Raw genomic sequence first — 27,254 nt, forward strand, 5'->3', positions numbered from 1 at the left:
TCAAGCTGTACTCAGTGAAGCTGCTAATGCTGTTATTTGATTGAGTTGTTTAATCCTCTGTTTTAGTTCAGTTGGTTTGGTTTGACGCTGTGTCTGTAGTTTGATTTCTTCCTTCAGTTTCTTCTTCCTTCAGTGATTGTGCTTGTTAACAGCAGGTGTTCATCAGCAGGTGTCTGAATTCACTTATTTGTGGTCATTCACTCTGTCCAGTGGACTAAACTAATTGACTAGTGTAAGGGCCGGGTGAATGAGGGTGTAGGGCGAGATCAGACACTCTGATTAGTTTCTTAAAAACAGGGGTTTTCTACAAAGGTAGATACATGTTCCTCTGAATGACAAGGAGGCAAATCAGCTTCTAACGCCGAGAGGGTTATTTTACCTTTATCTAACTCTAGAATTTTAACACTTTACTCTGAATTACCACAACACTTGAAATTTAACACCAATGAATTTGCCGTGTATTCATCTCACTACATCTAAAAGTGTCTCCACAGATTGTGGTTCAGTCGTTCACAAGCATTAAAATGAGTAAAATATTATTTTAATAATGAAGAATATCTGGATAAGCAAAAGATCATAAGTGTTACTATAAACCCTAAATGAACCCAGTTTACCTCTGCACACTACATCCGTGCCTTTAAATAATATATTCAGCTTCATTTATTGTGTTTCCACTAAACTATTTCATCTCATCAAGAGGGAAAAGATGTATAATCATGAATCTTGTTCTCCTGCAGATCTAAATATCAAGGTTAAATCATATATAACAACATTTATATTAGAAAAATCCTATTTGCAGATTTGTTTTCTGCCCACAGCAATAGTTTAATGAAACATTATATTTTCCCAGAAGTTGTGTTCAGATATCTACAGAATCTTTTCTTAATAAAGGAAATAAAAGCCATTTAAAACAGTGCATGTCTCATCAGCTGGTTAAAGGATGACTAGAGGAAAATGAGCTGTGTTTCTGTTTTACTCTACTTTAACAAGCAGAAAACTCACACTGACTTATTATCGTATTGTTCTGAACATTTTGAGAAATGACGACGATAAAGGGTGTCAAACATCTGTAAATGAGTGATCATTATATAATCCAAACCTTTCATTAAAGCTGTCCTGTTCTCATCTTACAGCAATTTAGACAAGCTTTTACAACCATTTCAATCACTGACTAATCGATATACAACCACAGCATCAATAAACACACTGCCTTAACAATGTATTTTAATCTATGTGAATAAAGACAGATTAACAGATATATTGATTAAATAGGAGAGTGATCACCAAACACCTTCACTAATAGACAGAAAATACAGTTAAACTCAAATGAGGAGCTGCAAACAATAAACAATATACAAACTGCAAGAACTAGGGCGACACGGTGGCTCAGTGGTTACCACTGTCTCCTCATAGCTTGAAGGTAACTGGTTCGAGCATTAGCTGGGTCAGTTGGTGTTTCTGTGTGGACTTTGCATGTTCTCCCAGTGTTGCCGTAGGTTTCCTCTAGGTGCTCCGGTAAGTAGGCGGTTCATTCCACTGTGGTGACCCTTGATAAAAATCAGGGACTAGGCCGAAAAAGAAAATGAATGAATGAACATTTCAGCTAAATTAAAACTGTTTTGGCTTCAGTTCTGACTAATCTAATGTATAAACACACTTATATTATTGAACAGCATCCGATAGAAAGTAATAATTCATCAGAGAGATCTGTAAGGGGTGTACTCATTTCCATTTCCATCTGTAATTTTATTTTATTGGTCCAACACTGCTTTAAATATTTTTCAGAGACCTCTTGGATTTATTTCAAATACCTTTTTCTCTATTCTCATATATGTATTATATGACTATATTGCGGCAATCATTAAAATGATTTAAGAGGTTATCATTCGCCTGGATTAAAATATGTAACAATGTGGTATTGAGTAAAACATCATACCCAAATGAAAATGGTTTATTAAATAGTTTTTTTTAAATGAACTTCTTTCAATATTTCTATATTGAGCCAAAATAATATACCATTCAAATCGTGTTGAGTGTTTATAATATTTAATATTCATTGTGTATGATTTTAAATTATTTGTAATTGAACATTTATTCACAGGTTGCGTCATAGATAGATTTAAAAAAAATGTACGAGACAAGCTTTACATTAGAAATGGGTCATACAACACAGCTAATCGTTTATTGTTTTATTATAACATTTAAATAAAGTTAAATATTTAATATTCATTGTGTATGATTATAAATTACCTCCCAGATAGCACACATGCGTCGCAGAGACGTCTGCTGGACATCCGCGTTTTCATCTGGGAGACTTCTTATTCAGGGCGTTTGCTCATCTGGAAAACGTCGCATAGACGTCCTTGTCATACATTCAAACAACGTCTATGCGATGCATTACAGATGTTCATTTTTAGAATGTTAGGTCTGTGAGACATCTTATTTATGTAGCATAGACGTCGTTTTTTTTATTTGTTTATTTAGATATTCCTTCATTCATACTGCTATAAATAACAGTTACAGGTACTCTGATTATACATCCGTCTTCACATATATAATAAGCTAAAGTATATCCACTCAAAATGAAAAACACAACGGCTGAAGAATTATTTGTAGAATTTTATTATATTATAATTGATTAGAATTCATATTTTTTGAAGCAAACAAAACCAAATAGCAGCAAATAAATAAATAAAAAAAAACAACTGGCTTAAGAGGCCATTCTTCCTGGGGCCAAGCGGAGAAAGTCTTTCAAATATTTTTCGGCTTCTGCCTCTGTTGGAGACGGAAGCACGTGGTTCCTCATAGCTGCACCTGTTAAAAAAAGAATAAAAATAAAGAAATTAAAATAAGGCGGTTTTAAGAAGGCTCAGGGGGTGTTTTATTTTATTGTGAGCCTTTTATTTTTATCTGACCAAAATTAATACACACCATGTTAATTATTGCATTTGACTACATAATAATAATATAGAGTGGAAGAAATAATACTATGATTGTTTGAAATGCGTTTAGCTAAATGGCATATCGTCTATTTTAGATAATGATCGTTAACACCATTTTTTAAATCAGTTTAGCCTACCTTTATTTGATTGCTGTTCATTTGTTGTTGAAATACGGCTTAGATTGGAAATATTTTTACTATTCGATCATGCACATTCCTCATGTAATCAATATCATATTCTTTAAAACGTTACTCTCAAATAAATTAAGCTATAGCTTTGAAAAATTGATGTCAAATAGAAACGAGAGGTGCAAAAGCTTAAATCCGCCATAAAATGAATAAAGAAAAAATAACAACAACAAAAAACAAGTGTACTTGCATTAGTATGCACTTGGACAACGTGGTCAAATTCAAGGAATCGACTCTTTTGTGTTCGAAACTTCATCACTATTGCGCATGTCTCCTCAAAGCATCACACTCAGCACGTAGAAGACACCAGTCCACGCGGGAATACTGAGGTAAGCAGTCTGATTCATTGTTATTGATATGTGTGGTCAGTAAAATATTTATTCCACTTTGTTTGTAGTAAATTTAACAAGGTAATAACTTTATTTAGACGAATAAAGCTATGTTTAAACACGTTGTGATGACAACTGACCAAGCAGCAGTTCAAGGTGATTAGGGCTAACTTAAATTTCGGGAAAATTTATTAGATTAATATCATACGACAAATTGACTGCTAAATAATGAATACTGTAAAAGTGTACATATGCATTATACTGTAGTGCTGGGAGATTATTCGAAAATCGAAACCTAAATCCATAACCGACATATATCCCCACGTGGCGATTTAATGCACGTACCGTCCACATGTACTTCAGCAAAGCTCAAGCGAATGCAGGCAATGTGATTAATATTCAGAGGCATGACAGATTTTCTTTTTGATTATTATATGACCTATAATTTGTGAAGCATAACTCACTTTTCTTTAGCGTATATTCATAATCAAATCGACTGAGGTTTTGTTTTTATTATTTCTAGTTATCACATACAAGGTAGGTGCAGTAATCAGCACTATCGCCTCACAGCAAGAAGGTCGCTGGTTCGAGCCTCGGCTGGGTCAGTTGGCATTTCTGTGTGGAGTTTTCAATTTCTTCCCGTGTTCGCTTGGGTTTCCTACGGGTGCTCCGATTTCCAAAGTCCAAAGACGAGGTATGGGTGAATTGGGTAAGCTAAAAAAATGGTCCATAGTGTGTGTGTGTGTGTGTGTGTGTGTGTGTGTGTGTGTGTGTGTGTATGTTTCCCAGTGATGGGTTGCAGCTGGAATGGCATCCGCTGCGTAAAACGAATGCTAGATAAGTTGGCGGTTCATTCTGCTGTGGCGACCCCGAAATAATAAAGGGGCTGAGCCAAAAAGAAAATGAATGAATGAACATACAATGTAAGCTGTCTTTTCGTAAAGAGAAGCATGCACACACACGCACTTAAAATATTATTGTGAACAGCAATGTTCACATTATGTACTTTTTCACAATGCTTTATTATTTACTATTTTCCAGACACAAGTTATGCTTGTTAAAGATACTTGTCATTTTCCACTTTTGACATGGAAATATTTTTTTAGGGAAACTTTCTTTTAACACTAAAACTGAAATGTTTAGTAAATGAATAAATGGAACTTGATTAAGTACAAAAAATTACTTGGAAAATAATATAATGATTCAATATTTCAAAAGGAGGTAAAGTGTTCAATCAATCAAGGTTTTGATTTAAGGTTTAATCTCCTTGCCCTAATATACAAGAATGAACAATTCTCCACTTAAAATAATGATCTAAATTTTATTTCTAAAACACTCTTGTGTATTAAATATCATTTTACAATATATGAACAGCATATGCTAGCTCGTAAGCTTATAGCACACTGATAACCATATTATGTGTGTACAAGGTAATCATGCTATAGAGATATACTGGCAGTTCTGTCTTATAGGTATTATCTCAACCGTTCATTGCAAGACAATTGAACATACCTATCACAAGTGTCCCAATATTTGTGTTTTTTAGGCCTCTTTTATCTCCTCTTCCACACCAGTTGAGCTGTTTGGCCACTGGACCAAACACTTTGGAGGCTACACGTCAAATGGTTTTTTTCAGAGTTTGTCCTCCTCTCATGGATAACCTCTTCATCTTAAAAATAAAAGGTAATATTAAATCTTTACAGACAAAGTGCAAGGACTATGGCCCAGTTTTACAGACAAGGATGAGCTTAAGTCTGGACTATAAGTCTTAGTTAATGTTAGATATAAAACTTCTTTTATAAAAATGCATGTGAAAGAAAATATAAGCACGATACTAGTGTGCATCTGGTAACAAAATAATGGCAATGAGATATTGTAAGGCATCACACAGCTCACACATACATTTTTAGTTTGGGACTAGCCTTAAGTGTTGTCTGTGAAACTGGCCATATAATAAAGATTTACTTAACAACAGCTGTAAAACCTTTAAATCTTAAATATTCGTACCACCTTCTCCATCATTGGTTTTTCAGCTAATTGCCTTTCCAGTTGTTCAAGGTCCTCCATTGTTTCAATAGAAAAGGTGTCATCCTCAGTGTCCACCACCATTTGACCACTTGACCGAGGGGCAAGGGACTGGACCACTGAAGTTAGATGGGTAATCTTCATGTCCAGCTCATTAAGCTTCTCCAAAATTACCCTCTCCACAGCTGCAACACAGTAAGTGAGTTAATCTCTATTCAACTATATGTAAATATTTTTGAATTATTATTATTATTCTTACCACTTAAATTTCACTTACGTGTGCATTGACTGGAGATGCAGCTCCATCGGCTGATACCAGAAGTATCTGCAAGCAAAATCACTTTTGAACGATTCACAAAAATATTATGAGGATATTATAATAATATGCTTGAAACCTTAAACAATAAAAAAAAACTATATCCATCTAATTACACATTGTTTTTCTATGGCTAAAATGACTTAAACTATTCACAGAATTCAGAAAAGCAAAATTGCAAAATTGAATTAAGAGGAAATAAAACAGAATTTTAAAAAGCAGACAGAAGCCAACTCCCTCTTGGTCTGTGCTTTTACGTAAAATAGTTTTTATGTGAATTTTTCTGTGCATATGAAATCATTAGGTCCCCAAAGTTATTGAAAGCATAAATTAACAAAACGCTTTAAAATAATTTTCAAACTAGTAATTTATAGGTAATGATAAATTATATATTGTACTCTAATACATTAATATTCTGAATACAGTGAGTTTTTTTACTTTCACTATAATTAACGAAGTGTTTTTTGTTGTTGTATAGTGTTGTATTTATTAGGTTACAAGGAAATAATTAGATAATGTTTTGCGAACAGCTTATTAACCATGGAAAATTTCACAGAAAATTGGAAAATGTCATTGATTAGTTGCTTTGAACAAGTTTCATATTCAGTGTTGATTAATATGTTTACAAATAAATTAAAAGGATGTACATTTACTTACGTTTGCACACCATTAAGTGGTTATAAACATTTGTTTTTTTTTGTTCTGCTAAACACAAGGAAGGTATTGTGAAGAAAGCTAAAAGCCAGTGATTATTGACTTCTATAGTAGGAAAATGCTATGGAAGTAAATGGTTACAGGTTTCCAACTTTCTTCAAAATATCTTCATTTGTGTTCAGCAAGAAGGAAGAAAGTTTGGGTAACACTTCGTAACAACTGCACACTGAATCATGCATTTAGCATTAGCAAATTGTTAATTAATTTGCAAGAAATTTAATTAATTTGTTAAGATTTAACTACATTAATAGATGTTGGTTAGCAGTATATAAATACAACTACAAATACTGTATAAAAACATAATAATAATAATAATTCATAAGAAGTAACTGTCAATTAAAAAAACAAATGACTTACTCTTCGCTCTTGCCAGGGTACTTGAAGGTCTCAGCTCAGAAGTTGTGTCTTCTGTGTGATTGTACAGACAATGTAACATTACCATGTTAATAATTAGAAACTAATTTGCTATGTATGTTTTATTGAATGTTCTTGCACCTCGATAGCTCGATGGGTGGTCCCCCCAAGCATCTTCTTGCTCATTTACATGGGACATGCTTATTGGAAAAACTGGTGCTGAGAAAAAGGTCAAGTTGGTAAGTTGCATTTGCTACTATGACACTACATAAAATGTATATAATTTATTTATTTTTTACACTTACTCTGCATTTTTCTTTGATCTGCTGATGGCTTTGGATCTTGGACAGAGTATGTGTTGTCTAAATAATAAAAAACAAACAAACAAAAGTATAAAAAGGTTGCAAAAAATTACAATAAATGTGTTTAGGATTTCCTCTGTATACTTCATTATTGTTTTATTTAATCTTTGATGGTAGAAACATGTAGGTGATCAGGTCACCCATATAGAAATCTGATGCATGTAAATATACAGGGTGATTCAAAAAGAATACCACAACTTTTAAAATCAAGAACTCTTCAAAGAAGAGGAGGTCATATTGAACATCTATGAACTTGTTTACTACTAAAAAACTTTTAAGGACTTCACACTGATTATTTACCCAAGGTTCCATCATGTTTCTTTGATTAAATACAGATTTTCAAAGTTGTGGTATTCTTTTTTTAATCACCCTTTATATAGAAAACAAATAATTGAATTAAAAGTTCATATTTAGACTTCACATGCAATATTTGTCATTGACCACTTATATATTTGTTAAACAACTGGAATTACAGATATGTATAGATATATAAATTTTATATTAATAATTAATATTTTTAGGTTTTAATAATTACATTTAATAAGATATATATATATATATATATATATATATATATATATATATATATATATATATATATATATATATATATATATATATATATATTTTTTTCTGTAGAATGCTTTAAAATATTATATTTGTACATTAGGTTTGTCAGTACTAAAGTCAAAATAATTTAGCTAAATAAATTTATATTACGGTTCAAAAATATATACAAAAAACCTCTAAAATACAGGAAAAAATCAAGAGAAACTTAAAATAATATTACATTTATTATTATTATTATTATTATTAGTTTACTTTTTTGTGCAAATACTCATTTGAATTTAAATTTAAATTGTTTTTTTATTCCTAAAGATGTTATGTGGCCAAACTTGTATTTTAGTGCACATAACTGTTTAATAAACATCTTTTATTTAAATGAACAAAAATATTATCTCTGTTTACTGAAAAATAGATTACAATATTCCAATTCAAAAGGAGGTGTACTCATATGTGCTGAGCAGAGTGTGTGTGTGTGTGTGTGTGTGTGTCTGTGTGCGTGCGTGTGTGTGAACATATCTGTACATATAATTCCAATCGTTGAAAGATAATATTTGTAAGCAGCACAGCCATTTTTGCAATATTTTAAAATGTATATTGCATAAATAAAATATATTTTATTTGTAAAATCCTAATAGGAACTTGCATGGCATATATGTAATTTGCATAAATTTAAATGCAACAGATTTCATTATGGGCAGGTATCGCATTGGTGATCTGCATATGAGAAGCTCTGTCTTTATTGAGCTTTCTTGACATTTGACAAAATGGTACTCTTTCTACTGTTGTAGATGAATTGTGTTCTCTTTTTTGTATTTTAGTCTTAGCTTTACAGCCTTGTTTAATCAAACATTTTCTTTTTTACAATACAGCTAAATGAAATGTGACCGTAATTACCCGAAGTGAGACATACAACTTACATGGTGCTCTGTCTTGTAAAGGCCGCAGGACAGAAAATGTGTCCTCTGTTGGATTGTACAGAAAATGTTGAGTTACCTAGTGTGAGTATGTGGAGCAATTTTCTTATTTCAGTTCTTATTTCAAATACCAATGAATCTGTTATTATTTATTTTGTTTTTTACCTTGATTTTCAGGTTGGGGTTTATCCCAAGTGTCTTGGTGCTCCACTTCCTGGCAGAACCTCACAGGTACGTCTGGAGCTGAAACTGCAATTATTTTCTTTGCAATTATGAAATGTTATTTGACATTTTTAATTGTAATACCTGGTTCGGAGAAGATTCAGTCTTTAAAGAGGCTTTCAACTTTTGGCAGAATAAGCAGATCATGAAACATACAATTTTTGCACAATTATTATGAAAGTCGATATCTGGTTATATTGACTGTGATAAGGGAGTCATGGTTTTAACTGCTAGTAACAATGAAAATTTAAGGATAGGAGAAGGATTTAAACTCTGATGACTTACTGCAAGATTCTGAAAGATAATATCTTTTAACAGTTACAAGAGGAAGTGGTCCTGTCCTTCTAGACCAGTTCTCAACCTATGCCTATGAAGTTCTCCGTGTATTTCAGTATTTCAGCTTGTGGTTATTTTTGAGTGGGTACATTTTGAGACATTGTATCCCATTGTGTCATTCTTTGACACAGAAGCTGACACATTGTACTTGTCAGTGACTAAAGGGTTCCTGATGCTTTCAAACTCTTTCAATGATGAACCGGATGAATCTTTCAGTATAGGAAATTAATTTTGAAATGAACACTGAAAACTTCTGGAAGATAAATTCTTTAAACCGATACAAAGGGAGTGGTGCTTGTCCTTTCAACCTATGCCTATAAAAGTCTCTGGGCATTTTACAACATTTCTGCGTGTGATTCTTAAGTGGGTACAATCGATACATTGAGTCAAATTGTGTCATTCTTTGACACAGAATCTGACACATTGTACTTGTTTTGGCTCTGGCAAACTGGGTTTCCTAAACTATTCACCTTAATAACTGAAATCCTATTTTATAATATTATTTTCTTCTCGGCCAGTTGATTGTGACTCTTTATGTTTAAATAATGTCAGTTTCCCCTATGAGCATTTCTTGTCCAGTGGACTCAATTTAAAAATTAGCTTGTGTTGCACTTTCTCCTAGCCACATAATATACAGTTGAAGTCAGAATTATTAGCCCCCCTTTGAATTAGTTTTTCTTTTTTTATATATATTTTTCAAATGATGTTTAACAGAGCAAAGAAATTTTCACTGTATGTCTGATAATATTTTTATGTCTATATATTTGTTTTATTTCAGCTAGAATAAAATCAGTTTTTAATTATTTAAACCCATTTTAAGGTAAAAATTATTAGCCCCTTTAAGCTTTATTTTTTTCTGATAGTCTACAAAATAAACCATCATTGTACAATAACTTGCCTAATTAACCTAACCTGACTAGTTAACCTAATTAACCTAGTTAAGCCTTTAAATGTCTCTTTAAGCTGTATAGAAGTATCTTGAAAAATATCTAGTCAAATATTATTTACTGTCATCATGGTAAAGATAAAATAAATCAATTATTAAAGATGAGTCATTAAAACTATTATGTTTAGAAATATGTTTTAAAAATCTGCTCTCTGTTAAACAGAAATTGGGGGAAAAATAAACTGGGGGGCTAATAATTCAGGGGGGCTAATAATTCTGACTTCAACTGTATATATATTCAAGTCACTTTTGCTTCAACAATATATATATATATATATATATATATATATATATATATATATATATATATATATATATATATATATATATATATATATTTAATAGAGGTACAATGTACTTCTATTAAAAATAGGATCGGAATATTACATTTATTTATATTTGTGCACAAACTGTAGGTGAGTGTTGTCTATTCAGCAATCAGAATCATGAACCAGCCTGTCATTGAGTCAGCCTTTTGAGTCATGAATGCTGTGAAGTTACAGCTTTTACAGTTTGTAGTTACAGTATTCATTCAAAGCGAGTTACCTTGACTAGTGGAGGGAGTTTCAAAACAGGCCTGCTGTTGCTTTTCTGTAGCTTTTTGTTGGTCGCGGACAAATGCTGTTGAAACATTACAGATGAAACAGATGTTATATCTGTCTCACAAACAAAAATTACATTGTACTGCACAGATCTTTATAGCTTGAGAGTGCTGTTGCTTCTAATTAGCAATTAAAAGTTATTTGTGCCTCTTAAAATGTAATACTCAATTTATGAATGTAATAACAGTAGTTTTTTGCAAAATGTTAAAAGAACAATATTACTGGATTCAGCTGAAAACATTATGGTAAAGCAACATGTCACAAGAGCTTGTGCATTACATTTAATTTACTGTGATTAAGGAACATTCTTGAGCATATCACAAAGTACTTAAAACATCAAATATCTGTTTTACTAATTAAAACTTACAATTGCAAAAACTGTTAATTGTTTTACATGATGTTAGCTGAGGTCGTACAAGGGGACCTGGAAAAGAAAAAAACTGCTCAGTGATCATACATACACTTTTGACTGGCAGTAATATAAGTGGTGTATTTTTACCTTTTGCCCTGATATGTCTTGGGGGTGTTGGAGCTTTTGGTGCAGGTGGGACCCTTGGTGTTGGTAGACTTTTTTCTTTATTTAGTTTCTTTTTTTTGTGGGGAGTATCGCAAGGCTCATCATCTGATGTGTATATTTTCTTTCTATGAGCACAATCAGGGTAGTTAATTATACAAAGCATGATTGGATTATAACAATGTCTTGTTTTTTAAATGTAAGAAGAAAAAAACACAAACTTAAAAATAAGTTCAATATAATTTTTCTAGTAAAAGTTTTCTTTCCATCATTCTTAGGAAAGTTAGGAAATGGCCAAAATATAATAGTAAAAATAACAAAACCTTTTGCTTGTTTAAATCTGGCATAATTGTGGATTTGCGTGTTGCAAAAAATGCAAACAAACAGTTGATGATACATTTAAAACTAAATATACCTGATTTACCTGATAAGTGTGATTGAGATGTAAAAACTACGGCTGAATTTGATATTATAATTAAATATATTTACCTTTGTTACTGTTGTGATGAGTCAGAAGGCATTGAATCCATTTGCAAGCTTTATTAAGAGCACACATACAAACAAACACAAAGGGGCAATCCAGGAGACAGAACGTGGGACAGGCAAAAGTTCAAAGGCAGGCAGATATCTTACTGGTCAGAATAACAGGCTGGAGATCAGGGGCAGGCAGATGTCTTTCGTAATCGTAGAACAAGCACAGGGTCAGAAACACAGATCAGTCCGAAGCAGGGAGTATGGAACGCTCAGAAATGACAGCCAGGCAAATCAAGACTTCGCAACGAACCGGAGCGTGAGTGTGGTATATATACACGAGAGCTGATGAGTTGCACCTGGACCGTAATCAGTGCCAGGTAGCAGGGCTTATGGGATATATTAGTCCGTGAGTCGAATCAGAATTCTGGCGATGGTTCCCTCTGGTGGTGCACAAGAGGGTTGGCATCGCCCTCATTTACAACAGAACCCCCCTCCTGCGAGCGGCTCCTGAAGCGAGAAGGCACCTGACGCCGGGGTCTACCGCGCTGTCGGGGGGCTGGTTTCTCTGGGAACCTTTGATGAAACTCTTCCGTGAGAGTTGGGTCTAGAATATCTCTAGCATTCACCCAGGACCGTTCCTCTGGACCGTACCCTTCCCAGCCACCCCGACGTCGAGAGTCCAGCACTTCTCGAACGAGGTAAGCTTCCTCGCCCTCGATCATGACAGGTGGAGGGGTCCTGGTTTCCGATTCCTCCTCAACCGCCTCCTCTCGTGGACCACCAGCGGGTTTGAGTAATGACATGTGGAAAGTAGGAGAAATACGATAATGATTAGGCAAGGCTAAGCGAAAAGACACTGGAGTAATCTGGCGTACAATTTTGAATGGCCCTACATACCTGGGACTGAGTTTTCGGCAGGGCAATCTCAGACGAAGGTCTCGTGTCGACAACCACACCCACTGCCCCGGTTGATACGTGGGTCCCTGGCGTCGGTGACGGTTCGCCTGAATCTCTCTCCTCCTGACTGCCCTCATGAGATGTCTGTGAGCCTGGTTCCAGACATCCTCACTCCGCTGCAGCCAATCCGTGACAGCAGGTAACTCAGTGGTTTCTCCGGACCATGGAAACAGGGGTGGTTGGTAGCCAAGAATACATTTGAATGGCGTAATACCCGTGGCTGGCTTTATTAATGAATTTTGTGCATATTCTGCCCACATCAGATAGCGACTCCAGTCGTGCTGTTGCTGATGACAGTAGGAACGTAGAAATCGAATGACTTCTTGATTCATACGTTCAGTTTGGCCGTTGGATTGAGGATGGTACCCTGAGGTGAGACTAACATTAATATTTAGATTTTTACAGAGAGCGGACCATACCCGGGAAGTGAATTGGGATCCCCTGTCTGAGACGATATCATCAGGTAAGCCAAACATTCGAAATACATGATTGCACAGGGCTTCTGCGGTTTCAAAGGCAGAGGGCAATTTGGGCAACGGTATTAGGCGACAAGCCTTGGAGAAACGATCAACCACCGTGAGAATGACTGTGTTGTTCTGGGAAACAGGGAGATCCGTAATGAAGTCCACCGCTATATGGGACCAAGGCCGTTGCGGAACCGGTAGCGGTTGTAACAGGCCAGCAGGGGTTTGGTGAGATGCCTTCGTGCTTTGGCAAATTTTACATTTCTGAACATAATTAATTACATCCTTCGTGAGGGACGGCCACCAGAAACGGGCTTTGACTAACTCCAAAGTTGCAGTGATGCCTGGATGCCCCGAACTGGGAGTGTCATGAATATGGGTCAGTAATCTGGTACGTATGTTATTGGGTACAAAAATCAGGTGATTCGGACAGTCTACTGGAGGGTTGTTTTCTCGGTTGGCCTCTTGGATCTCGGTAAGTATGTCCCACTGTACTGGAGCCACTAGTAAGTTCGTAGGAATAATGGTTTCATCACTAATTGGGGTTTTATCCTCTGATAGCCTGGATAGTGCATCTGCCTTACTGTTTTTACTCCCTGGTCTATAGGTGACAATGAAGTCGAATCTGGTGAAGAACAAAGCCCAACGAGCTTGTCTGGGATTTAGACGTTTGGCTGAGCGAAGATATTCCAGATTCTTGTGGTCAGTTAATATGGTGAATTGCTGACTAGCCCCCTCCAGCCAGTGTCTCCATTCTTCCAGGGCTAATTTCATTGCCAGTAATTCGCGATTTCCCACATCATAGTTTCGTTCTGCGCTGGTTAATTTACGGGAGAAGAAGGCACATGGATACATTTTGGATGGTTGACCCTGACGTTGAGATAACACAGCACCGACTCCTGTGTTGGATGCATCCACTTCCACAATGAAAGGTAGGTCTGGGTTGGGATGACGGAGAATAGGAGCTGTGGTGAATTGAGTCTTCAGATCGCTAAATGCTTGGCGTGCTTCAGAGGACCAGGATAGTTTGTGGGAATTTCGTTTGGTCATGGCTGTTAATGGTGCGGCTATTGAACTAAAGCCTCTGATAAACCGTCTATAGAAGTTGGCAAAACCTAGAAATCACTGCAACTCCTTGAGATTCTGGGGTAACGGCCATCGTTGAACTGCCTGTACCTTCGTATCATCCATGGTAATCCCTTCTGCACTGATGACGTATCCCAAAAAGGCGATCTGTGTCTGGTGAAATTCACACTTCTCTAATTTGGCGTACAGACGATGTTAAATCATGCGTTGCAACACCATACATACATGTTCAACATGTTCCTTCATCGTGTTTGAATATATGAGGATGTCGTCGATGTAAATGATGACCCAGCGATCCAGCATATCCCGAAAGACATCGTTCATAAAAGATTGGAACACGGATGGACAGTTTGACAGGCCGAAGGGCATTACCGTGTACTCGTAGTGCCCCCTAGTGGTGGAAAACGCGGTCTTCCACTCGTCACCAGCACGGATTCTGACAAGGTTATATGCACTGCGAAGATCAAGCTTGGTATAATATCTAGCCTTTCTTAATTGTTCCAGGGCAGGAGGTACGAGGGGTAATGGATAGCGGAATTTTACGGTGATTTCATTGAGCCCTCGGTAATCAATACAGGGACGTAAACTGCCATCTTTCTTCTTTACAAAGAAGAATCCAGCTGAAGCAGGAGATGTAGAAGGTCGGATGAAACCCTTGGCCAATTCCTTGTCGATATATTTAGACATTGCCTTGTGCTCAGGTTGTGACAGAGGGAATATTCGACCCGTTGGAGGACTTGAACCTGGAATTAACTCAATAGCACAATCACTTGGTCGATGTGGGGGAAGTTGAGTAGCTTTTTGTTTGCTAAAAGCTTCATGTAAGTCATGGTACTCAATGGGGATTAGTTCATCAACGAGTTCAGGTAACACATTGGTGGTTCGTAATGGAATTTTGTGAATGGGCTGGATGCACTGTTTCATGCATGACTCACTCCACTGCAATATCTGTCCGTCCCTCCAGGAGATATGAGGATCATGTCGCCTTAACCAGGGCAGTCCCAACACCAGTGGATGATTAACTGAATCAATAATGTAGAATTGCATTTCTTCAATATGTAGAACACCAACTTGTAACTGTAGCTTATTCGTAATCATACGGATGCGTCCTTCACCCACAGGACGACCGTCTAGTGCTTCCACTGCAAGACAGGAATCATATGAGCTGAGAGATAGTTCGTGACATAAAGCAAATTTCTTAGATATAAAGTTTCCGGCAGATCCAGAGTCGACAAGAGCCGTAGTATTAATCATTCTTTTATCAAATTTAATAATCACAGGAATCAGTACACTGAAAAGTGCAGGAACATGGGAAGGACTCACCGATTGAACTGGTGTCTGAGGTCGTACGCTGCAGGTGGATTTCCTGTGCCCTGATTGACCGCAGTACAGGCATAGATGATTTTGCAATCGATGCATTCTTTCTTCATGGGTGAGACGGGTGAAACCCAGTTGCATGGGTTTATCAGGGGGCGTGTCACTTGAAACATGGAGCTGTGTGCGAGGATTTCTACGGCTGCGAATCAGATGATCAAGACGGATGGTAAGTTCAATGAGTTTGTTCAATTTCTTTCCTTCGTCACGGCAAGCCAATTCAGATTGTAGATTGGTATTCAGACCCCGTCTGAATAGTGTCTTCAGTGTATCCTCAACCCAGTTAGTTTGAGCGGCGAGAGTGCGAAATGACAGGGCGTATTCTGCAGCTGTGTTACGCCCCTGTGTAAGAGAAAGTAACTGCTCACCGGGGCTTCTCCCATCTGCTGGGTGCTCGAACACTTCCCGAAATTGCTTGAGAAAAGTTTCAAATGTGGGATAGTTACATTCCTCCTCCTTCCATATCGCTGTAGCCCATTCCAGCGCTTTCCCCGTTAACAGGTTGCATACAAAAGCCACCCGACTAGAATCAGTGGGATATAATGCAGGTTGTTGGTTAACAAATAGTTTGCATTGCAATAAGAAGCCTTTGCAGCGAGAAGGTGAACCATCAAACTTTTCAGGAAAAGCTAATCGGGGACTTACGGTAGCCGGAGCATTGGAGACATGCGTTGGTTGAGAAGCTGTCATGGTAGCAGGCGGGGTAACTGCAGGATTCGGATGACGGAGTTGCTGCATAGCTCTCACCAGTTCCTCCGTGAGAGAAGTTAGATGGGTGAGTTGTTGATGATGGGTGGCTAACTGAGTGGCTTGAGCGGAAAGTTCAGTCGAGACTTGTGCTAAAGCTGCTGGATTCTGTAGTGGCGAAGTCTTCTGTTGTGATGAGTCAGAAGGCATTGAATCCATTTGCAAGCTTTATTAAGAGCACACATACAAACAAACACAAAGGGGCAATCCAGGAGACAGAACGTGGGACAGGCAAAAGTTCAAAGGCAGGCAGATATCTTACTGGTCAGAATAACAGGCTGGAGATCAGGGGCAGGCAGATGTCTTTCGTAATCGTAGAACAAGCACAGGGTCAGAAACACAGATCAGTCCGAAGCAGGGAGTATGGAACGCTCAGAAATGACAGCCAGGCAAATCAAGACTTCGCAACGAACCGGAGCGTGAGTGTGGTATATATACACGAGAGCTGATGAGTTGCACCTGGACCGTAATCAGTGCCAGGTAGCAGGGCTTATGGGATTTTGAGTCCGTGAGTCGAATCAGAATTCTGGCGATGGTTCCCTCTGGTGGTGCACAAGAGGGTTGGCATCGCCCTCATTTACAACAGTTACTCACATGAACTTTGTTTAGCTTCAGAAGACTGAATATTGTTGTTAAAAGTAAAATGTGTGTTTTGACAACTTACTTCGGAATTCTTTTTGCAGGCATTTCAGATTCCGAGATGTCAGATGTGTAGCATGCCTGTTTCCATTTCTTTGAAATCTTGTCAAAAGATGCTGAAAGAAATAAAGTATGTAACAATTCATGAATGCAGTAGTCTATGGAATGTCATATATTATTGAATTTATCCTTTGTTTAATATTGTTTATTTACAATGTACTTCTGTGTACCTGACTCGTGTAGAATTCTGGCCTGATGCTTGGTCCAACCTTTATCTGGTTGTGGTGCCTCCATCAACCGGACACTCTTCAACACCCTGTCTATCTCCTTGTATGGAGGCCACCACGAGTGACCCTCTGAGTACCAAGACTTTGCGACAGGTCCGGTACTCCCTTCGTGAATGAACTCCACTATCAGGTACATTTTTTTTAAGCTGCAAGAACGTAGAGCCCCATAGTGTTGAAAGACACATATTAAATTTCGGTTGTTTATGTGCATGATTCAAATACACAAAATACATTTCATGCAAAATAATGATGCAAGTTAATATTGAGAAATTTTTTCCCAAGCACATATTACCAATTCCAGACCACATCAATCTTAAGAACCACTACTACTTTTGTATTCATCATTCATTATTGATATATAATTTTCTGACAACACTCAAAGTAAAAAATGCTTTAAATTCAGGTGTTTTACTGATAAAAATATAACTTGGACTGAAAAGTTGCAAAATTATTAAATGACGGTGAAAAGAAGGCAATACTAGAAATTGCAAAATAAAGTAATGACAACTATTTTGGATCATTTGAATCGAGCTATTTTCACTTTCTGCCTTCATATAATATTACATATTGGTTATAGTTGTAATTAGGGCTTGACATTAATACTCGCCAAACCACCAAATGCAGGTAGATTTCAGCTGTGGCGGGTAAAGACTGCCATTTCCACTAGCCACTTTGGCTGGTTGAAAATAATTTTTTAATCGTAGTTTTCTTAAAAGCAGGGTTCAACAATAAGGATGGTCCAGTTTTTGGGACAGTAGACAGGATTGTCAGTGTCCTGACCAGGCCAGTGCTGGCTTATCACTAAATATTATAATTTCAGTTTTTTACCGTTTATCAATATGCATGCAAATGTGATAAAAAAAATTATATATATTTATTTTTTTCAAAATTAGTGGTATACACAGTAATGAGTGGAACAGCAAATTAGATTTTAGAATCAAGAAGCAGCATGATTGACAAAAACAACTGTGTTTATGCAAAACAAAAGATAGCAGATAAATACCAAATGAGAGCTTGATCATACACACTGTGAGACACAGGCTATTCTTACTCACTGAGAGATGTTTTTGAGAGCCGAGTGTTTAAAATACTTGTGCACTACCGTGTCCTTGCATGTAGCAATCCTCCTTGGAAATGAAACTGGTGTGATGGATTCTATTTGAAATAGACTGGACAAAAGTAATTCTCGTGCATCCACAGTCCTTCTGCTTTCAAGAGCTTTAGATTTAAAAACAGGTCTTTGTAAGCAGCAGTGATTGCCACTTTAACCATTGTTTGAACAGATTATTAATGTGCCTAATGTTAACTGTGTGCACATGATTAATATTTCATTATCACACATGGTTTGTTTTTCACCTGCTTTCTTTTGCTTGCAAGTCAATTTTCTGCATATAAAATATATTTTCCCAACAACAAAATTGTGGCTAGTGAAAAAGGCAAGTGGCTAGTAACCTTGGAAACTACAAGCCACAGTGACTGGTGATCAAAAAAAGTCAATATCAAGCCCAGGTAGTGATTAAGGTTTACAATTTTCAAAATGCTCTAGGAAAAAATATGATCAGAATATCAACTTGCACAATAATTATACTCGCACTATACAGTATATGTGAAAAAACAAAAATGTGGAAATAGATAGATACTATGTGTGTAAAGGTTAAACTGAAACAAAATAATTTCTGCAAGGGACTAAAAAAAGCTTTCATTTCAATATTTTCAATCTTGCAGAGATGGATTGGTCCTGAGATGACATCAGTAGGTAGATGCCAAGTGTGGAGGATGGAAGCGTGGGGATAGTCAAAAAGGAGTTAATGTTTGCTGAAGGTAGTGTAGACCATGTAAATGCCATGCTTTTCTGAAATTATGTTTTGCAGCTTTGCAACCTTTCTGCCAATATAGACAAATGGTTTGCCTGGTCCAGTTTCAGAGTATATGGGCATACTCACTCTAGGTGCATTTCTGAGGAATGCTATCCTGTTTTCCAGGTGCACACCATCCTGAATACATGTTTCACACCCATGGTAACCTGGTTGGCCATTTTAGAAAAGCATGTTGCAAAAGCAAACTTGAATGTTAACTTTAGTCATTCAAATTCAAAGCCATTTTTTTTAACTCTTTGATTTCAGAGATTAGGTCTTCGAGATACTCATTCAGGGAGCTAGTTTTACAGTACCTTCAGCCCACAATAAATCTATTGGCACATGTTCCCCCTGCACCAAGTTTTAAACTTCTACTAGACTGAGCCAGCATTGAGCAAATGAACTCTTGTAGAGAGGAAGACCATCAATGCTCACCTGGAACTTAAAATTTTTATCTTCCTTAAAATGTACATGTTGTCATAGAGGACCCTTGAAATGGATGCCATTGAACCAAAAGTATATCACTGGCCCTGTGCGTTCAAAGAGAACTCATGTGCAAAAAGAAGGCTATTCTTTTTGAACGCACTTTACCTAATATTGTCCTTGTATCTTTTGGCAGACTCGGATTGTAATTGTGAATGATTATGAGTAATTCATTTAGTGATGCATGTGTTAATTTTTTTTTCTGTTTCCCATCTTGTCAAAGTCATCATTGAGGGGACTTGAACTAGTCAGATTGACTCGTTTATGAAGCACTTGCCAGGATGATACTGCATTCAGTCTCATTAACATGGGACAAACAGTCCAAGAAGTCAGTGCCGTCTTCAACAGTGCTGCTTGTCAATGCCACCATACTGTTCCCTCAATAGTGATGCTTATAACACATGCATTGAATAAAGCTGTTTGTCCACCTTGGCTTTGGCTTTTCTCCTGTTGTGTCCAGTAAGATTGTTTTTTTACAATCCGTAATACACACACACACACAATGCATTGCCCTAACATGCTAAGCCTGCATTGGTTTTGAAATTCAGTACTTTAAGACCCTTAAGCAGGTCGCACACCAGAAGCGCCGCTCCGCAGCGCGCCACGCAGCGCCATGCATTTTAGAATTCTAAACATAGGTTTTGATCAGAATACACACACAGGTGCTGCAAGTCGGCAGCGCCACGGCACAGGACGAAGTTCATTTTTCAGCCTCGCCACAAAGCGGCATCTGATTAGTTTAATGTTAAATATCATTCGAATGTGCGCATCTAGTGTGTGATGCTTTAAACTGTCATGTGCGCGCTGTGTCGCGGCGCTTCTGGTGTGCGACCTGATTTACATCACACTGCTTACATGTACGCTTACATTTAATTGAACTTTATAAAACTGAAGCTTGGTAAAATAATTGGTGCATATTAGATGGGAGACATCCAGAATGTGCAGTGTTATGAGTCTCCAAGATTTGAAATTTTAGAACCACTTTCTTGATGACCAGTAGTTCTGTCACAATAATTACACGTACCTTATTTTTGAGGGACAGAATGTGTAAGTGTTAATGTAGTTGTCAGTTGACTGTAGGGAAAAGATAAAACAGGTAACGTCAGTTTTGTCATTGTCATGCCTAGAAACAGTATAAAAAGCTTAATAAATGTATGATTACTCCTTTTTATAAAATGTTTGTTTAATTGATCTAGAACTAAACCCATAAGAATGCCTATATTCTGCTACTCCTTTGAATGTATTTTTTATCCTACCCAAAATTACAGGGACAGTTCGTCTAAGAATGACAATTCTATCACCATTTACTCACCATTCACTTGTTCCAAACCTGTTTGGCTGTCTTTTCTCTGTTGAACACAAAAGAAGATAGTTTGAAGAAAGCTGGAAACCTGTAACCACTGACTTCTATAGTATTTGTTTTTCTACTATGGAAGTCTATGGTTACAGGTTTTCAGGTTTTTTCAAAATGTCTTATATTTTATTCATCAAAAGAAAGAAAATCATAAAAGTTTGAAACCCCTTGAGGGAGAGTAAATGTTGAGTGAATTTTCATTTTTGATTGAATTGTCCTTTAATCTCAGGAGAACAAATTTGGAAAAAAATTAAGGTGAAACTAAAAAACTAAGGGCTAAGGATTATTTTATTGATATATTTATTTGAGTTTTTTTTTCTTCGACTATGGTTTAAGTTGAGGGGTTTCAAAACAGTGGACTATGGAGAGTTATGTATTTAAAACCATGCTGATTTTTTTAATTTAAACTGTTGCTAATGCTACTGTAAATATGGATTATGAAATGAGGGTGGTTTTTATAAAGTTTAAAAAAGTAACAAGAAGAAACAAGAAGTGGGTTATATACTATTTAAAGATTTGTTTCTGTTTTCTGAACTTGACAAAAAATTGTAATGAGATTTATTTGTTTTTGGAAAAGAACTAGAGGATAATAGATTTAAATCTTTATTGATATTTTTAAGGTTTATATGATAGAATTTAGTGGGCTAAATGGTAGTTAGTGATCCCGATTTTGAAAGAGGTCCTAATCAATAGGTGGCACTGTGGCAGTAATACGCTTATAAATAAATCTGTATGCAAAACGGCAATGTCTAGAAGAAGACAACGATACGGTGACCACAACCAACACGAGGTTCACGGCTCTACAGGTAAAACAATTTACTTTGTGTTTCATGACATGGTGTTATTTTCCTATAGTTTATGTGTATGTGGTTTTAGTCACGGGATAGCATTAGAGCAGGGAATTCGGTATTGCGAGAAAAGTTCATAAAAATGGTCACTGTTAACACGGATTATAATCCGTTTTCATCTATATTTGGTGCTGACCACTGTTTTTCCACATAAAAAACTTTTAATACCATTTTGAATCCGGCACATACTTTATTAGGCATAACTAACATTTATGGTTGCGTTTGGAGGTTGTGCAAACTCTGGACAGTAGTCCTTCAGGATCGAGTGAGTCTGATGATTATAGCATGTAAATAAAGCCTGTTTAACCAGTTTCGTGCTTATTAAACCTATAAGTTCGATTTCATACAGGTCACTGAAGCATAGACCATAGGTCACGTGTTACTATTCTCAATGTTGTTGAACCAAACTAATCTACGACATAACTTATGGATTTTAAATACAGAAATTTTAAAAGGAGAACCTTATAGAAAGGCAATAGTGGACTTGATAAATACTGAAATACAAAATGAGATGTATCATGAAGATAAAAGAATATGGTGGGATAACACAAAATATGAAATTAAAAAGTATACGATTAAAATTAGTAAATCAATACAAAAAGCAAAAGCACATGAAGAAGTAGAGGTTAGAAAGGAATTAAAGGACAGTTTAAATCAAGAAAAAGTAAATATAGAGTGAATACTGCACTGTAAAAAATTGCTGTTAAAAAACGGTCAGATTCTACGGTAAAATAATGTTTTTTCACTAAAACAGTAATATTCTGTTAAAAACAGTGCTTTCTGGGTAACATTTTTGTTTTCGAGAAAGTAACCAACAGCAGAAAACTGTGAGCTAATAGAGTTCAGATTCGATGTTTTGAAGTCTGTGTTTGAAATCACGCTTTGTGTCCTTCCCAGCTAACATAAGACCAGCGGGCCACTGGCGGCCCGCCGGCGGCAAAGTCGGCGGTCCACCGGCGGGTGCCGCCCGCGGTCCACCGTCAATTTGCTCATCGTTATTCCAGCGGCCCACCAGCGGCTGCCGCCGCTTTTCCGACGGTGGTCCGCCATCGCACCGCTGGTTTTAAATAAGTGTCTGCTGGCGGCCCACGGTCGGTCCACATGCCATTTTAAAATATTATATTAGCCTTTACAATTGTATTCAATATGTCCAATAATGAAATCAAGTACAAAATACTTAATCATTATAACATTTATTTATAATACTGCATAACGAACATACATTAAACACTTAATGAAATGTTTCAAAAACACATGTTAACAAATATAACAAAATAAATATAAAATACATATAAAATACATACAAATATAATATAACAACATACATACAACAGTTACATTGTACAGTAGTTTTATAAGTAATGTTAATGGTTTAAATATGAACTAATATGAACAATACCTGTACAGCATAATTTATGTACAGCAATTACTAATGCATTAATAAAATCAGTCATGCTTGTTAACATTAGTTAATACATTGCGAGTAAACATGAATAAACAATTAACAACTTTTTACCATTCACCAACATTAGCAAAGATGAATAAATACTGTAATAAATGTATTGTTTAATATGTTAGTAAATACATTAACTAATACATACAACCTTATTGTAAAGTGGTAGCCATTTAACAATGAGTTTTCTATAATAAAGACAAACTTTGAGACTTCTCATTATAAAAATAAACTATTAAAAACATTATAAATAAATTTGTATTATTTATATTTTAACATTATTATAATTATTTATTATAATATTATAATAAATTATAACATTCTTATGACATTTAACGTTATTATAAATAACATAAAAATAAATGACATTGTGAATAAATATTAACATGCATATTACAATAAATGTAAACGTGCATTATTATTACAAAATCAAACTAAAACATCTGGAGGTTATTAACAACTACACTGGGGCAGCACAGTGGCAGACTGTCACCTCACAGCAAAAAGGTTGCTGGTATGAGTCCCGACTGGGTCCGCTGGCATTTCTGTGTGGAGTTTACATGTTCTCCCTGTTTTGGTGTGGGTTTCCACCACAGTCCAAACATTTGTGCTATAGGTGAACTTGAACATAGTGTAGAAGTGTCTGTGAATATGAGAGTGTATGGGTGTTTCACAGTGCTGGGTTGCAGCTGGAAGGCCATCCGCTGTGTAAAACATATGCCAAAGTAATATCCAGTTCCTTACGTTGTGGTGACCTCTGATATTAAGCTGAAGGAAAATGCAGGTTCTTTCGTCTGCCCCCTCAGGATTAGCAGATCCAAATAAAAATGTCTTTGAGGCTCCCTTCCGCTGTCTCTCTTGTAGCAGGCTTCTTTCTTTTCCTGAAATAACAGAATCATCAGTCATCATTTTTGTCCATCATCAGTAACTAGGTCATTATGGACATTAATGTTTGTATTTTTTATTGTCTTTTTATTGGACATCAAGACTGCATTGATTTGATCGATAACTTTAATTTACAGTTTAAAAGTAGCACTGAAATATTTTTACAGATTAAAATAATGATTTTTAATGTCAATGCATTTTAAAATATATTTGGTAACACTTTATTTTGATGGTCCATTTGAGTATTAATAGACTGTCTGCTTAAAATCTGTTGATTCTGCTCCTTTAAAAGACATATAACTGACTATAAGAAACTTACCAAGTACATGTCAACTTACACCAACCCTAACCGCAACCCTAACAGTCTACTTATAATCTAATAAGAATTAGTTGGCATGTAGATGCAATGCAGCTTAAATTCAACAAACAGACCATCAAAATAAAATGTGACCATGTATTTTATTAATGTGAGGTCAAAGCTGATTTGTTAGCATCATTACTCCAGTGTCAGATGACCCTTCAGAAATCATTCTAATAGGCTAATTTGTTTGATGCAGTTGATATTAATATTAACATTAATAAAAGTAATCATTGGGAACACTTTTAAGTGACACTATAAAATTACTTACCTTAAATGAAGTCTGGCAAGGAAAAACAAAGTGGTAGAGTGAGTGGAGGACGATCCAAAATCTAGAAAAAAGTAATAAAAAATGTATCAATTACTAACACATTTTAAGAAATGGATACTTGTATTAAACAAGGGTGCATAAAACTGATCAGAAGAGAGTTAAGATTTCTAATTCAAATACTTTTCAATTTAAACTTTCTATTCATCAATGAATCCTGAAATAACAAAACATGATAAAAATAAAAAATCTTGCTTGATCAGCAGCAAATTATAAATACAATATTACATTTTGGACTGGAGCACTGATGCTGTAAATTCAGCTTTGAGAAAAGCAATGTAAACAATTTTTTAAAACCACTCACTTATGTTTAGATGTCAAAACTTTAAAATAACTGCAATCAAGACATGTATCAGATGCATGATAATGTAGGGATTTCTTATTCAAATGCACATTAATCTATTTAACAGTTAATTATAGTTTTACCTGCGTTTCCTCCAGCTCTGTGAATAGCTACCTTCATCTTGGCTCTTCTCTTCTGTTGTAGGGGTAATTTTGTCACTCCTGAAACCATTAAAATTAATATTAGTTTACATTACTGTGAAATATCAAAGTAACACATATGTAGGCCTACTACCTTTAACATTTTAATTCGCTCTTGTCGACAGTACAGTGCTTATTTTAGGCTAAATAAAGTAGACTACCTCCAATAAAACATTGTCAAACCTCTCATCTACACATAAAATGTAATTAAAAGCCGCCCCTTTTAATAAACAATAGCTAAGTTAGCCTAATGCTAACGTTACCTCTGCTAAGACTCTAACGGACTTTTTCCAAAGACACAACAGTCTCTATAAAAAAAACATGTTCAACAGAAATATTTCAATTACCAGTAAGAAAAGTGTCAGAAACAGTTGTATGTAACATTTGCGTGATTTTAGCGACTAAACTTACCTGAAATTAGTGAAAACTGCCGCATGAGAGAAGTGCTGTTGACGGTCAGGTGTCGTGTCGTTGCTCCGTTTCCATGACAACGCTCTCTGCTGCAGTGCTTGAATGGGGCTCGGTAATGGACACTTTAAAGTCACGCAGCATTTACATAAACATTTAAACAATTTATAAACATATTAAATAATGACTTTAATATTAAATCTTGATTTTTAAACTTAATTTTGTTTTGTTTTAATAATAACCTGTTATATTTAAAACCTCTTTTAGTTTTATATACTAAACTTTGCTTTTATTAATAACTATATTTTTATTTAGTGCCTCATTAGTTTTAAATGTAAAAAGTGTTAAACAAAAGTACTTATATCAGGTACAGAACAGCCAACAACATTAAAAACATCACCGGGTGGGCCATCGGATAGCCACTGGTGTCCCGACGGCGGTCCACCCACGGTAACCCGCTGGCGGCGTGCCACCCAAAAAAACGCCGGTGGGCCGACATAACTTTTAGAATGGGCGGCTTCCCGCTGGTGAGCCGACGGCGGTCCGCCCGTATCAAGCCGCTGAATTTGTGCCGACCAAAAAACGCCGACGGTCCGCCAACTCATTGTTTGCTGGGTTGTTTACTACTTCATACACTAGTTAACTAATATAGTTCACCTGACAGAGTTAATGAACACTAATGAGTGAATTCAGACACTGATGAACACCTGCTGTTAATAATCACAATTACTGAAGAAAATAAACAAGAAATACAAACAGTGACTTGAGTTACAACATTAAATAAACTCAAATAAAATAAAACACCTTCAGTCTCAGCAGAGGATCATTAAACAACTCCACAAACAACAGCAGACACACACTTATTACTGACTGATTTGACTTCCATAATATTCTCATTGAGATCCAACAGAAATTAAGGTGTTTTTTGTGTCACCATAATGGAGTGAGGGGCTGGTTTAGTTGGGCTCTTCACCCTTGAACTCATTTAAGAAGACTTTCCATCTGCTTGAATACAGAGTTAACAAAACGTTTGTACTATAGCAATAAAGTTGGGAAGTCAATAAATAGAGAAATCTATTTGTCTGAAATTAGTTCTGATAAATGTTTTGGTATAAATCTGGAAGAAGGGCCTCATTCAATAGATTTTATGCTTAGTTGCAGGTATTAACTTAATTAATGAGAAGTGGAAACAGAAAAGATACCTCTGTAATTACTTAACAGTTAAGAAATAACATACAAAAACAGTTCAGTTATGACAAATACACACTCAGACCTCATGAATCTGACCTTGTATCTCAACAATGGTAACATCTCAAATGTTTCATGCTGCAATGCATGCTGGGAGTGGCACTGTACAAATATCCCAGTATGCATTGCGGTATAAATAAATGTTGTATAATGGTCTAACAGTTTTCTTTATTTGTGTTTTATTCTGCTGT

At 36.0% G+C, this 27,254-nt stretch overlaps 3 protein-coding genes and 2 long non-coding RNA genes across 6 annotated transcripts in view; 1 reads left to right on the plus strand and 4 right to left on the minus strand.

Moving 5' to 3' along the window:
• The window catches only part of LOC137491106 (uncharacterized), a 421,384-nt gene that overhangs the window by 318,390 nt on the left and 75,740 nt on the right, over positions 1–27,254 (minus strand). The gene's annotated exons all lie outside the window — the stretch shown is intronic.
• Positions 1–27,254, plus strand: part of LOC141381800 (uncharacterized) — an 887,475-nt gene that overhangs the window by 240,523 nt on the left and 619,698 nt on the right. The gene's annotated exons all lie outside the window — the stretch shown is intronic.
• On the minus strand, positions 1,225–17,013 carry LOC137491135 (uncharacterized). The gene is made up of 9 exons (XM_087247673.2): positions 11,317–17,013; positions 11,185–11,241; positions 10,762–10,836; positions 8,877–8,960; positions 8,715–8,759; positions 7,174–7,230; positions 7,010–7,087; positions 6,872–6,922; positions 1,225–1,229 (listed from the first exon to the last, which is right to left on the minus strand). The coding sequence occupies exons 1-9, from the start codon at positions 11,495–11,497 to the stop codon at positions 1,225–1,227; spliced, it is 633 nt and encodes a 210-aa protein (XP_087103799.2). The 5' UTR covers positions 11,498–17,013.
• LOC147845117 (uncharacterized) lies at positions 17,098–20,326 on the minus strand. The gene is made up of 2 exons (XR_015484369.2): positions 17,303–20,326; positions 17,098–17,188 (listed from the first exon to the last, which is right to left on the minus strand). It is a non-coding gene; the product is annotated as an uncharacterized LOC147845117 (long non-coding RNA).
• On the minus strand, positions 21,149–25,891 carry LOC147845118 (uncharacterized). The gene is made up of 4 exons (XR_015484273.2): positions 25,819–25,891; positions 25,351–25,428; positions 24,868–24,928; positions 21,149–24,234 (listed from the first exon to the last, which is right to left on the minus strand). It is a non-coding gene; the product is annotated as an uncharacterized LOC147845118 (long non-coding RNA).

This window comes from Danio rerio, chromosome 4, assembly GCF_052040795.2.
Source record: "Danio rerio strain M-AB ecotype USA chromosome 4, GRCz13ab, whole genome shotgun sequence".
NCBI classification, from domain to species: Eukaryota; Metazoa; Chordata; class Actinopteri; order Cypriniformes; family Danionidae; genus Danio; species Danio rerio.

Excerpts from the sequence above, each read along its gene's own strand:
- LOC137491135 (XM_087247673.2), bottom strand. The coding sequence starts at position 11,497 with ATGCTTTGTATAATTAACTACCCTGATTGTGCTCATAGAAAGAAAATA. Across the intron at positions 8,961-10,761 it reads AACTCCCTCCACTAGTCAAG|TTTCAGCTCCAGACGTACCT; the intron begins GTAACTCGCTTT and ends AAATAATTGCAG. Across the intron at positions 7,231-8,714 it reads TTTACAAGACAGAGCACCAT|ACAACACATACTCTGTCCAA; the intron begins GTAAGTTGTATG and ends TTTATTATTTAG.